Source organism: Vulpes lagopus, chromosome 7, assembly GCF_018345385.1.
Source record: "Vulpes lagopus strain Blue_001 chromosome 7, ASM1834538v1, whole genome shotgun sequence".
NCBI classification, from domain to species: domain Eukaryota; kingdom Metazoa; phylum Chordata; class Mammalia; order Carnivora; family Canidae; genus Vulpes; species Vulpes lagopus.
The window spans coordinates 17,482,371-17,495,564 of record NC_054830.1 but is presented as its reverse complement, the minus strand read 5'-3'; the positions used below and the strand labels follow the sequence as shown (position 1 = coordinate 17,495,564).

At 49.7% G+C, this 13,194-nt stretch overlaps 1 protein-coding gene across 2 annotated transcripts; it reads left to right on the top strand.

The window, feature by feature from the left end:
• The first annotated feature begins 2,276 nt into the window (after window positions 1-2,276).
• On the top strand, window positions 2,277-11,162 carry CCDC51 (coiled-coil domain containing 51). 2 transcript variants are annotated; one of them, XM_041761824.1, is made up of 5 exons: window positions 2,375-2,454; window positions 4,661-6,383; window positions 8,156-8,475; window positions 9,459-9,623; window positions 10,167-11,162. In XM_041761824.1, exons 3-5 carry the CDS (start codon window positions 8,164-8,166, stop codon window positions 10,920-10,922), a joined length of 1,233 nt encoding a protein of 410 aa, XP_041617758.1. In that variant the 5' UTR covers window positions 2,375-2,454; window positions 4,661-6,383; window positions 8,156-8,163; the 3' UTR covers window positions 10,923-11,162. The 2 variants fall into 2 exon arrangements, with proteins under 2 accessions (XP_041617757.1, XP_041617758.1); XM_041761823.1 differs by lacking the exon at window positions 4,661-6,383 and having other exon boundaries at window positions 2,277-2,454.
• Window positions 11,163-13,194: the final 2,032 nt, after the last annotated feature.

The window sequence follows — 13,194 nt, the reverse complement described above, 5'->3', positions numbered from 1 at the left end:
CTCAGGCACAAGGAACAGCTTACTTTTTGCCAGATTTCTTAATTCCACCTGTGGCTGCAAAAGGAAAAAAGCGTCTCAGCTAAGGGAAAATATACTCCTTATGGTAGGAGTGCCAGGGGCCTGATATGCATATGTCAGTTCTTGTGCTTGACATTTCTTTTTATACAAACATGCACAGAGCTTTACCAACAGTCCATTCTGGGTAGTATTTGGATGAAGATGAGGCATGAGCATGAATACTGGCTGTGCACTGGCCTAAATCTACAGCTAAGTATTTTATATACTGGCTCATTTAATCCTCATCCTCTCATCAACCCATTTTACAGATAATGAAGTCTTAGCGATAGGTGTTGTTTAAAGTTATAAACTGGTCTGTGACAAAGCCAAGATTCCACCATGGGTAGTCTGACATCCAAGACCACATTCTCAACTGCCACATCATACCATCATACCATATTATGATCCTGGGGTGTGAAGGACTCATTATCTTTATTTTATTCAATTTACATTTAGCCATATATGTGGCACATAGTAGATAACTTAAATAGTTACAAAATTAAATATGTCTAATACAGTAATAAAGATCTTATATGTCTTAACAAAATAAACCTTTAAAAAATGAGACCTGTAGTATATATACAATGGAGTACTACTCCACCATCAAAAAAATGAAATCTTGCCATTTGCAATGACATGGATGGAACTAGAGAATATTATGCTAAGTGAAATAAGTCCATCAGAGAAAGACAATTACCATATGATTTTATTCATATGTGGGATTTAATAAAACAGGAACAGAAGGGAAGAGAGGAAAAAACAAAACAAGATGAAATCAGAGAGGGGGACAAACCATAAGGGACTCTTAATCTTAGGAAACAAACAGGGTTGCTGGAGGGGAGGAGTGTGGGGAGATGGCGTAACTGGGTGATGGACATTAAGGAGGGCACTTGATGTAGGGAGCACTAGGTATTATATTAAGACTGATGAATCACTGATCTCTACTTCTGAAACTAATATATGTAAATTAATTGAATATAAATGAAAAAAAATTTTAATGAAATCTTCAATGAAAAACAAGTAATACAGGATTTCCCTAAAGATTGACTTTGTCCCTATACACAATCACAGATTAAAGGAAGGTACAAAATACCTTACGATCCAAAAGGGAATCTGAATAACTAGAATCTCAGGACTGTGAATCAAATCAAACCCAGTGAGATAAAAGTCTTGGGAAGCCCTGGATGACCCTCCCACCATCCCAGCCTCTACCAGCCCCAATGTGGCTCACAGTGATCCCACAGAGTGGGCACAAATAACTAGAAGAAATTGTTCATTAGTTTGATAAATGTAAATAGCATTTAAGAAGCACAGAAAAGTATTCGGGCTGTTGGGCTTGAGAAATCTTTTGGTATGCAACCAACTCTTCCTACATAAAAGGCAGAATGGTAGATTAGATTAAAACAGCATATATCGCAATAGCACATTAAGAAGACTGGACTTTATCTTTTAGTCTAGGCGCACCCAGAAGTGAAGACAGGATGCAAACCAGTTTACTGGAGTTAGCAATAGGAGTGGTTAAGTAATGTTATGAGCAAAAAAGCAGCACTGAAATACGAACTTGGAGCAAGAAATAGTGGACTATATTTGGAAAACTCAACTCTACGAATTTGTGCATAAAATATAGGAATTTCGGTGTTTCCCATTTCTGCCGCTTCCCTAAAGAAGGCTGCCCGGGACGAAAGAGACTTCATTTCCGAGTTGCTTTGGCTGCCGCCCCTTCCCGCTGGGGCGAATCGAGGCCTGGCGAGGGGGGCAGTCAGCCGTAGCGGACGCGAGGACCCGGACCTCACCCAGGACCAGACTGATGCTCAGAACGCTTGCCCGGCTTGAGCGCTCTACTTGGCCCTCACTTACCCAGAGGTCCCTTCCCCGCGGCCTTCGCTTTTAGCTCCTCGAGTTTCTTCTGCTCCTCCTTCTGTTTCTGCTTGAATGCCTTATCTTCCTAGGGAGAGGCAGACGGGGTTCACTCCAGGCAGATTTCCCAGTCCCTCCGTACCCGCCCACGCCTCCGCGCTCGCCCTCACCTCGTCCATCTCCTTGGCCTGTTTCTTGGGCTGCTTCAGGGGCTTCTTCTTGCCACCTGTGGGCGACACAAGCATGTTCAGTTCAGTCCCCGCGGGGTCCTGTCCCTCTAAGCCCCACCAACCACAAACACTCACCTTCGCGGCCGGACATGGCGCCTGCCGCCCCTTCCCCAGACCCTGCCACCGGAAGCGGAGCTCTCCTTCCCACCCCCTGCGCCTATACCTCCACGCGGGGCCTCTGATTGGCTGCTAGTCAGGAAGTTGCGCTCGCGCTGCCGGAAGCAGCTCTGGGGGCGGGCGTTAAGGGGTCAGAGATCTACTGAGTGGCGGGCGCTCGGTTTGGGTTGCGGCTTCTGCGCTGGGGCGCCAGGTACGAGGGGGGGGTCGGCTTGCCTGGGGAGCGTCCGGAAGCCAGGAGGGGTGCTTAACCGGAAGGCGCTATGCCTGGGACCGTGCATGGGGAAAGCACTGAAGGTAGAGAGAAGGGCGCGTGTGCAGAGGCCTTGAAGTTCTACGCGTTCCTGGAACCCAGGAAAGCGCGCATGGGTCAAGGGAGATGTGAAGGAGGTGACAGAAATATGGACCAGGGCTAGATCACCTGGTCCTAAAGTTTCGGAGACCACTGGAAGGAATTTGGATTTTATAAAGCCGGGCTGTGACTTTTTGCAAAATTCTGTTTATTCATTTAATCCATTCTTGTTGAGTATATACTATATCCAGAGTATTACAGGCACTGAGGCGGCCGTGAACAAAACAATGCCTGCGCAGGCAGAGCTGACATTCTAGTGGGTGAGATACCCCATAAGCAAAGTACATAAGTGAAATACACATCGCAGGTCATGGGATACGTGCTTGGAGAAAAAGAAAGCAAAGTGACTGGGATGGGAATGCATGACAATGACACTTGAGCAGGACCTGGAAAAGATAAGGAAAGAAGCAATGCAAGTAGCCAGTAGCTGGTGTGAAGGTCCGGCTGTGGGGATAGCCTAGTGTGTTCCAACAACATCAAGAAAGTCCATGCATGGTAATTACCTGAACGATGAGTTAGCTAGCTTTATTGTGGTAAATGTTTAGCAACATATACATGTATATATGTATCAAGTGTATCAAATCATCATGTTGTGTATCTTATACTTACACAGTGATATGAATCATTTGTCTGTCAACAAAGCTGGGTTGGGAGGAAGGTCCATATGATTGGAGCAGAGTGAGAAGGGTATGCTAGTGGAAGATGAGGTGAGAAAAGAATGAGAGCCAGGACAGGGATGCCCTGTAGACCATGGAAAAAAATTTGGCTTTTTACATTGTGAGAAATGAGGAATCATTGCAGAGTTTGACCAGAGAGAGACATGGTTTGGCTTGTTTTTTGTTTTTTAAGATTTTATTTATTTATTCATGAGAGACCCAGAGAGAGAGAAGCAGGCTCCACGCAGGAAGTCCGACGCAGGACTCGATCCCGGGACTCCAGGACCATGCCCTGAGCACGGAAGACAAGCGCTAAACCGCTGAGCCACCCAGGGATCCCAGGCCTGTGTTTTGAAAGGACCACTGGCTGCTTTGTTGACCATAGCTGTAGTGGTTAGAGTAAAAGCATGGAGACCTGGTCAGAAGGCTCTTATGGTAATAGATATTAGTCATTGGGACCAGGTGGTAGCAGTGGCAGGGGTAAGAGAAGGAGGGATTTTATTTTATTTTATTTTTATTATTTTTTTTAATCTTTTTTTTTTTTTAATTTATTTATTTATGATAGTTACAGAGAGAGGCAGAGACACAGGCAGAAGGAGAAGCAGGCTCCATGCACCAGGAGCCCGATGTGGGATTCGATCCCGGGTCTCCAGGATCGCGCCCTGGGCCAAAGGCAGGCGCCAAACCGCTGCGCCACCCAGGGATCCCAGAGAAGGAGGGATTTTATTTTTATTTTTATTTTTTTAATTTTTTTAATTTTTATTCTTTTTGGGATTTTAGTTTTAGAAAGGAAGTAGCATTTGGTGATTAATTGGATAAGAGATGGAAGAGAAATCAAGGAGTCAGGGATAATTTGAGGGTTTTGGTCTGATTTGGACTTGAAGTTTCCATCAACCAAGATGGAAAAGGCAAGTGGGGGAGTGAGGTTAAGATCCCCATTAATCTTCTAATCAGATATGTGGATTGAGCAGTTGGGTAAATGAATCTGAAATCTATGGGAGAGGGCTGGGCTAGAAAAATCAGAGTTTAGTTGATTGTTTTTTAAAGTAATGGTTCTGGGACACCTGGGTGACTCAGCGGTTGAGCGTTTGCCTATGGCCCAGAGCGTGATCCTGGAGTCCCAGAATCCAGTCCCACATCGGGCTCACTGCATGAAGCCTGCTTTTCCCTCTGCCTGTGTTTCTGCTTCTGGGTGTGTGTGTGTGTGTGTGTGTGTGTGTGTGTGTCTCGTGAATAAATAAATAAAATCTTTTAAAAAAAGTAATAGTTTTATTGAGATAACAATTTACATACCATACAATTCACTTGGTAATGTGTACAACTCAGTGTTTTTAGTATATTTCCAGTGTTGTTCAACCATCAGTATGATTAATTTTATAACATTTCTGTAGATGTCTTTTAAAGCCATGGAGCTGAATAAGAAAGAAGTCTAAGGACCTTGCCCTGCAGCCCTCTATGTGGAGAGAGGTTCAGGAGATGAATGGGGACTGGAAGCCAAGTGTAGAAGGCGTTTAAAGGAGGTAGCACAAGGCATAGGCTACTGATAGGGCAAGTAAGGGGAGGACTGAGAACTGGATTTAGCAATGTGGAAGTGACCTGGACAAGAGCATTTCCGATGGCATTGTGGTTGTGAGGGCCAGATCAGAGAGGGTTCAAGAGAGAATGAGAGAAGAGGAACTGGAGACCGCGAGTGCAGACAATCTGTCAAAGAGTTTGGCTGTACAGAGGGGCAGAGAAGTGGGGATGTTGCTGGAGAGATGTCTGATCAATTAGTGAGCAGTGTCAGGTGGGAAGAGCAAAGGGACCTGGGGCACAGCTTGGGCTTCCTAGAGCATGAAATCTTCATTCTGAAGAACAAGAGAGAATGTGGAAATTGGACAGATACTGGCAGGTAGGAAGGTATGATAGGAGTTTATAGAAGTTGTCTTCCAATTTTTAAATATTTTCTTAGGGAAAAATGAAGCAAGCTGTGAGTGAGGAAGAGGTACAAGTGATGGAGGTTCATGGGATGGGAAGTTGATAGGAGATGATCATCAGGATAGAATGAGAGAATGGACTTGGAGGGGCAGGGTTCTGAATGTGGCCCTCAAGACCCTCTTAATATGGTCTCTGTTTACCTTTCCACCTCTCTTCTGTCCTCTCTCCTTCCTTCTGCTGTTTTATAGCTGCACTCGCTGCCTTTCAGGTTTTGGATGACCCCAAGTGCATCCTTTGCCCCCTCTGCCAGGAACACTTGCCCTGTGCTGACCAACGGCTTGTGAGATGTTTGAGTGATGAGGGGCTGAGAGTCAGGCTGAGTGGGAGCTGGGTGGTTGAGAGGAGGGACTGGAATAGAGAAACAACCTGAGTCATTTCTTCACACAGCAAAGTCTCTGTTGTCACTAAGCTTGTGTTCTGGTGAGGGGTCTGGCAATGTAAAGAAGGCAAATATGTGCCTGATGGAGAAAAATAAAGCAGATGGCCCAGGAAGGGATGATCAAGAAAGGCCTTGCCATGAGCCAAGACTGAGCTAAGACGTAGAATTCTGTCAGGATGAGCTGACTGGAGCTGCAGAGGAAGAGCGGTCCAGGTGGAGGAAGTAGCAGGGTTGGCTTCACATGTTTGGGTGCCTATAGTGGAGGATAGGGGCAGAGAAGAGGAAAGGGATGACGGTCCAGGGGACCCGGCCTTGTTGGCCACTGGCGGGCCTGGTGTTTGTGGCAGCGAGATGGGAGCTGTCGAGGGTTCTGAACCAAGGAATGCAAAATGATGAGTTGATAGAGCCTCGGGTTGTGAAGAATGGCTCCGAATGGCAGGGAGGAAGCAAGGACTGGGCAGGATGCTGTTGTCGCTGCCAGGGATGGGTGACCTTCCTGGCTTCCAAGAGTGGTTGGCTAATAGAGGAGGAGCTGGGGAAGGAGGCTGAGAAGGTGGGAGGAAGCCAAGATGGGAAAGTGACTTCAAAGAAAAGGGTGGTGAAAGCTGCAGAGATTTGGAGAAGAAATCTGAGAAACATCTGCTGGATCTAGCAAGGTGGAAGTTTTGCGGGGCCTCCAGGAGAGCCTTGTGGTGGAGTGGGATCAAGATAGAATGAGGGCTGAGGACGTAATGACAGCCAAGGCGGACACTTTTCTGGTGAGTGTTTCTGAAAAGGAGAGGGCTGTGGTTGGCTGGGCTGCAAGTCTGTGTGCTTTGCTTTGATGCAGTGTACACCTGTAGGATTGTTGTGGGGTCACAGTTCAGTGCAATGGGTGCTGACATTGAGACCTGGGAGGCTAGCTTGATCCCTGGGTTACAGATATTGTATGCCTTCTTGGGCTTATGAATGGGGCCCTGGAGTTCAGGTGTGGCACCAGCTTGGAACCAGTGTTATAGAAATGTTCCCCTCTGTGGCTCTCAGCTCAGACCCACTTTGGGCAGGAGGCAGGTCCCTGCCCAACCAACTTTGTTTCCTAGAGGGTCTGAGCTTCTCCAAGCACAGCACAAGGGGGAGGAGGTGGGGATGCTCTGAGATGGGCTCTATTACATCCAGAAGCTCCTTTCTTCATCACCAGAACTCCTCCAGTCAGGCTTCCTGTCCCCAGCTCCCTCTGCCTTTCTTTCTGGCCTGGTTATTTGGCCACCAGGTGTCACTCTGACAGCCAGAGTCAGTACTTGAGGGCTTGTGTGTTATTGGGGGAGTGTAGGGGGGTTGGCCAGAGGAGGGAGTCCTGGCCCAGGTTTGCCAGGAGCATGGGTCACTGGCCCTATCTTGGGGTCCTCAGAGTCCCTGCTGATCTTGGGCTCAGGCAAGGTCTGACTGGGTAATAGGAGTCTCCTTGTGCTGTTTAGGTAACAAGAAGTGGGTGGTGTGGCCCAAGCATCCAAAGCAAGGTTGAAAAGGGAAAGATTAAAGAAACCTAACCCGTAGAGCATGACTAAGGTTGGAGAGGCTGGGGGGGTGCCGACGGGGGCAGTGGTTGGAAGCTTATGGAAGGTCAGAAGATCTCGAGATGGGACTAGGAGCCTGGACAGTCTAGGCTCAGAGCGCAGAGGAGAGGTGCTTGTGTGAATCTAAGAAAAGCCGTCCTCTGTAAAGAGATCCGGACTTTTTGTTTCCTTTTTCTCCTGGGATTGTCTTCTCAGAGGACAGCTGAGGAGGGAATTTTCTGCCTTGGGACATAAACGACCTTTGGCCTTAAATATACGTATAACTGCTTCCTCCGTGCTGCAGCAGCCCTCAGAGTCCAGGCAGTTGGTTCTGATGGTCTCTCGCAGAAATCTTTTCCCAAGATTGCCTCGGTTCCACTCCTGATTTCCCCAGGAGTTTTTATGAATCTTTGTGGGGCTTTGTCAGCATGGGCACAACTCAAGTTTGAGAATTTTCTTTGATGTTATCAGAAAACCTGGTACCAGGATTCTCATCCAAGTCCCAAGAGACCTGGGGGACATGGGAAAGGTGGGTGGAATGGGAGGGTCTGGTGGCATTGTGGAGGGAGGTGGAAGGCATGGTCTTTCTTTCTTTCTTTTTTTTTTTTTTAAAGATTTTATTTATTCATGAGAGACACAGAGAGACAGAGACATAGGCAGAGGGAGAAGTAGGCTCCCTGCTTGGATCCTGATGTGGAGTCAGTCCCAGGACCCCAGGATCACGCCCTGAGCCAAAGGCAGATGCTCAACCACTGAGCCACCCAGGCACCCAAGGCATGGTCCCCTAAATATGTTCTTCCCTGAGCTGCCTGGGGGCATCCGGGGGAAGTCTGACTACAGCGGCTGCAGTCTCCAGGCATAGTAGAGTAGCGCTGAGTCTGGACTTCTTCATGGGAATTAGTTCAGAACTGTCCCTAGACCTTAAAACCTGACTTATGCCCAGCTTTTCTCAGCTCTGCACTGATTTGTCTGGCATTCCCCCACCCCCACCCCAACAGGTCTCCTGATGACAGGGCACAGCACCGCGTTTACCATGCAGCACATCATGGGTGTGCCCCACGTGTTGGTGCGGAGGGGCCTCCTTGGAAGGGACCTCTTTATGACCAGGACTCTCTGCAGCCCAGGCCCTAGACAGCCCAGAGAGAAAAGACCTCAGGAGGTGGCCCTGGGGCTGTATCATCGCCTCACAGCTCTGGGAAGAGCCCTGGGGCACGACATTCGGCAGCGAGCGTCCTCCACAGCCACAACTTGGTGGGACAGATATGAAGAGTTTGTTGGACTCAATGAGGTTCGAGAGGCCCAGGGAAACGTGACTGAGGTGAGGAGGGAAGTCGGGGTGGTTGGCCCTGCCTTCTGAGTTGGGAAATGTGGCCTAGATGCTCCTGCCAAATATTCAGTAGCTATATGATGCTGGGAAGCCATGCCCAGATTTGCCTTTTCTTGAACAAATACTATTAGCAGAGGGATCTGACTCATTTCTCACATGATAGTCTGGATTTGGTAGTACTGGGGTGAAGATCTCTGTGTAACTGTGCCCACCTACCTGAGAACAGGTTTCTGTGTACTGAGCAGTCCATTGTGTTAGGCCAGTGAACACTTCCTACATTGACCCTTTGGGGTTGGTGAGAGTCTTAGAGTGTCCTCAAAGCCCCGAGTATAATTAAAATAGCGCCTGTGAAGGTAGAGGCACAGGGCTAGGACAGTATCATAGGTGCGGTAGAAAGAGCTGCCCGTGGCTGTGAAGCCTTTGGTGGCAACAGCAATGCAGTCTGTCATCTCTTTTCCTACTCCTGCCTAGCGCAGACCAGGCTGGTGAGGTGGCAAGAACCTGGGGTTCAGAGGGGGATTTTGAGGCACAGTGCCATCTCTCCCCTTGGAGGTGGTGATCTTGGCTGAGCTGCCCTTTCTGGGTCTGTAAAATGGAGGCCATAGCAATGCCTCTGGTGGCATTGCCTCTGGTAGCTAAGGTAATGTGAAACAGCTTAGGAACCTTGGTTCCTCTTTGTGGTTTGTATCAGACTAGAATTGGCTGGGTTTTGTATATAGCATTAGCTATTTCCCAGTTTCTCAGGGGCAGATTATTTCTACCTGAATGGATAAATCTGATGGTTCTGATGGGTGTGGCCTGGGGCTGCACTTTGAGGATTGCTGGGTGAGCCAGGATTTTGTGTCTGAGGGAATCTTTTTCCACTCTTTGCACTGACACTGCACTCACCTTAGCCACAGCCTCATTGGGAATGGAGCTGAACCTGAGTGGGCTTTGAAGGGAAAGGCAGACTGCCTCCATTGTTCTCTCTGTAGGCAGAGAAAGTGTTTATGGTGGCTCGAGGGCTTGTCCGAGAGGCTCGAGAGGACTTGGAAGTTCACCAGGCCAAGCTGAAGGAGGTGAGGGACCGCTTGGACCGCATCTCCAGAGAGGATAACCAATACCTAGAACTGGCTACGCTGGAGCACCGAATGCTGCAGGTAGGCACCTCATGAGACAGCCCTTTCTCACTGGACAGGGACCTTAGCCCACCTGGTCAGGGAGAGGCAAGTTGGGAACCATCACTGGCTGGTGGTCAGAGATCTGGTGAGGAGGTAAACCAGAAGGTACACTGGGCCCCAGGCTTCCAGAGCCTATCCACCCACTTCCTCCTGTTGTATGGAGGTCAGCAGTCCAGGGCAGTATGATCTGAGTCCCAGATTGCTGAGGAAGGAGCACCATGGAGAGGGTACTGGCCCAGAGAGGGCCAGATACTTCCCTCTGATGGATTCATTCTGTAGTCATTAGTGCATGTCTGAGCAGACCCAGAAATGCTTGGGTAGAAGGTAGTACAGCTCATCTTGACCACCCCAATTCCTTTGCTCCCTGTCCTGACTGGGCATACTCTGCCTTCATTCATTCAGCGAGTTAATGGAGCACGTAGGCTTTGCCAGGTGTGAGGAGGCTGAGCCCCAGGGACATCTGCTGGTAGCTGCAGCTGCAGGGCCACATTGCTGCTGTGTAATGCAGCTTTGCCTTTGCAGGAGGAGAAGAGGCTTCGGGCAACCCATCAGCGTGCTGAAGACTCTGAGCGAGAGAAGTTCTCCCTCTTCTCTGCAGCTGTGCGAGAAAGTCATGAGAAGGAGCGCACTCGAGCTGAGAGGACCAAGAACTGGTCCCTCATTGGGTCAGTCCTAGGGGCCCTGATTGGTGTGGCTGGCTCCACCTACGTGAACCGTGTCCGGCTGCAGGAGCTGAAGGCATTGCTTTTAGAGGCACAGAAGGGTCCTGCGAGCCTCCAGGAGGCCATCCGAGAACAGGCATCCTCCTACTCCCTCCAGCAGAGGGACCTCCACGACCTCATGGTGGACCTAAGGGGCCTGGTACAAGCTGGGCCCAGGCAGAGCTCTGGAGCCCAGGCAGGTACTTCTCCCACCCGAGACAGAGACACTGATGTCCTTTCAGCTGCTTTGAAGGAGCAGCTCAGCCATTCCAGGCAGGTCCATTCCTGTCTAGAGGGTTTACGAGAGCGGCTTGATGGCTTGGAAAAGACTTTCAGCCAAACGGCCGAGGTGGTTCAGCTTGCAAAGGCTGCAGCACATCCAGGCCTGGTGGAGCAAGCAAATGGGGCTCTGCCTGGTTCCTTGCTGGAGCAGGGGAGCATGATCCTGGCACTGTCGGACATGGAGCAGAGGCTAGAAGCCCAGGTCAACAGGAACACCATCTACAGCACGCTGGTCACCTCTATGACAATTGTAGCTGCACTACCTATACTCTATGTGCTGTTCAGGCCCAGTTAGCCCCTGACCCTCCTCCAAAGGGTCTGAGGGTATAGGTGTGGATATGGATTTAGTTAGAGAATCCCAACAATGAAGTGAGCCTTTGGGGTGCACCCAACCTCAGCCTGAGGCTGAGCACCGTCTGTGTGGCTCACTGGTAGGCATACTTTGCTTTTTAGAAAATACTCATTTACGTTAATTATCAAAACTTTGTGCTGATGTCCAATTAAAATATCTTTGGGTTTGTGTTATTTAAAGTAATTTACATCAGAGTTTTTCTTGTTGAAGACTGAGATTTGGGACTTGAGGGTTGGACCTAGAATTATGGTTATCATCGCCCCCTTTAGTTTCTCACTCCTCTTGGTCTTGTCCTCAGTTCAGGACCATGTTGGATGTACTTCCCCTTGAGGCCTGGGTTTTTGTTTGGATTGCCTGGCCTGGCCTTTGCTTGCCTGACTCTCCGTCTCGTGTCAGATAGCCAGGGAGTTCCAGTGAGTGGAACCTAGCCTGCACACTACTGACCATAGTGACTGCCTTGTTTCTGGATTACTTTCTCTGCCAGGGTGGGGAGAACCTTCTGGTTCTAACACTGGAGGGATGATCAGAAGAGAGCAGGGAAGAAGGATCAGGGGAATGGTTGATAAATATTGCTGGGGATGTAATTACAGAGATTGGTAGCCAGTCTGGGTCCCTGTGCAGAGAGCTTTGGGCAGCCTTAGTATGCCCCTAGAGTTAGGTGTCCTTCAATACACAGACTAAGGACAGCCTGTACAGGCAGGGGCAAAGCTCATCCCATCAACAGTGTAAAGTAAATGGCAATGATGGGGAGGGGCCTCCCAGAGGTGAGAGGTGCAGTGGGGGATCCTGGGGTGGACTGCCTGGAAAGGGATTTCCCTTTTCAGAGAACAGCAACCTTTGACCTCCTGAGTAAATGGCCATGAGTGGCCTGGTATGTCCTTGAGTAAACAGGAACAGCCAGGAGCACTCTGTACTCTCTGCGGGTCTGGAAAAGCCACTCCTTTGAGAGCATGTGGAGGTATGTAGGATCTGTGGGGAGGGGCTCTGTGGGCTGGGACTTGTTTGCCTGGGCCTGTGTAGAACCCACTCTCAGCAGGGGCCTGTGGAGCCAGTAGGGTTTCCCATGAGATGCCCTCTCTCCTTGGAGCCTGTTATCAGGCTTGGGCTGTGTTCACAGTCCAACTGGTCCCATGGGTTCTGTGATCTGAGTGCCTGGTCCCTTGGTCATTGGTTACTCTATTTTTGACCTTGTTTCTTTGTGTAATGGTTCCTCAGGATGGCGTGGGATGTTCACCCTCCTGATGGGGTATGAGGTGCCACATCTGTGTACAGATGAGGGGTACTGTGGGGTTTGGAAGTCCTGTGTCCCTCTTTGGGATGAGGTAGGTCCTAAAGAGTGCGCACTTGAGTGAATGAGTTTGAGGAGGGGAGGATTCCAGACGTGTGGGAGAGGCCCCCCACAGGCTGCACAGGCAAGAGAGCCAACTGGGCTGAGGTGGGTGGTGGGTGTGGGGGAGTGGTGGAGCATAGGTTAGAAAATGAGGTGGAGGGCCTGGTTTCTCTAATGCCGGAAGCCAGGAATAAGGGAACTGGGGAGGCAGGGCCATGCCAACCCAGGTAATAGAAAGGGGGTTAAAGGAAAGGGAGTGATCTGAGAAGCTGGTGAGAGAGAAATTGGAAGGCAGAGTTGGGTAAATGAGAGCCAAGGCAGATGCTTGATGGGGAGGGAGGATGACAGGTGGCAAAAGAGTGCCTGTGGTGTTGGCTCTTTGGACAGTAGCCAGTGTTGGTGACCTGAACCTTCTGGTTGAGGCTCTCCCTAGCCTGTGGAGCCTCTGGGGGCTTCCAGGGTGATTTGTGTGTGACAGATTTTGCCTCCCAGGAGGCTATCCCAATGGTCTTGAGCCAAATCCTGCAATAGTTGTAATGGATGGGCCAGGTGCTGGCTCCCGAGTTTGCAGTGAGCAGGCCAGGGTGTGTGCAAAGGGCCCGGCAGAGGGCACAACTGGGCCTCTGCTCAGCAGTTCCTCCCTAGGAAAGCCCAGGTATTTGCCAGTGAGAGGGAGTCCAGACTTGCCCAAGGCTTCCCGGCTTAGGGTGGGTCCAGGTACAGGCCTGGGAGGAAAAGAAGGAAATGTGCCCTTGCTTGTGCTCTTCCCAGCCGTGTGCCCTCCTTTAACAGCCGGCTAGGTGTGGTATCACCTCCACTTGCCAGTGAGCAAACAGGCGTGTGTGGGGGTGGGGGTCAGGTTACTTGGCTTAGTGGTGGCACAAA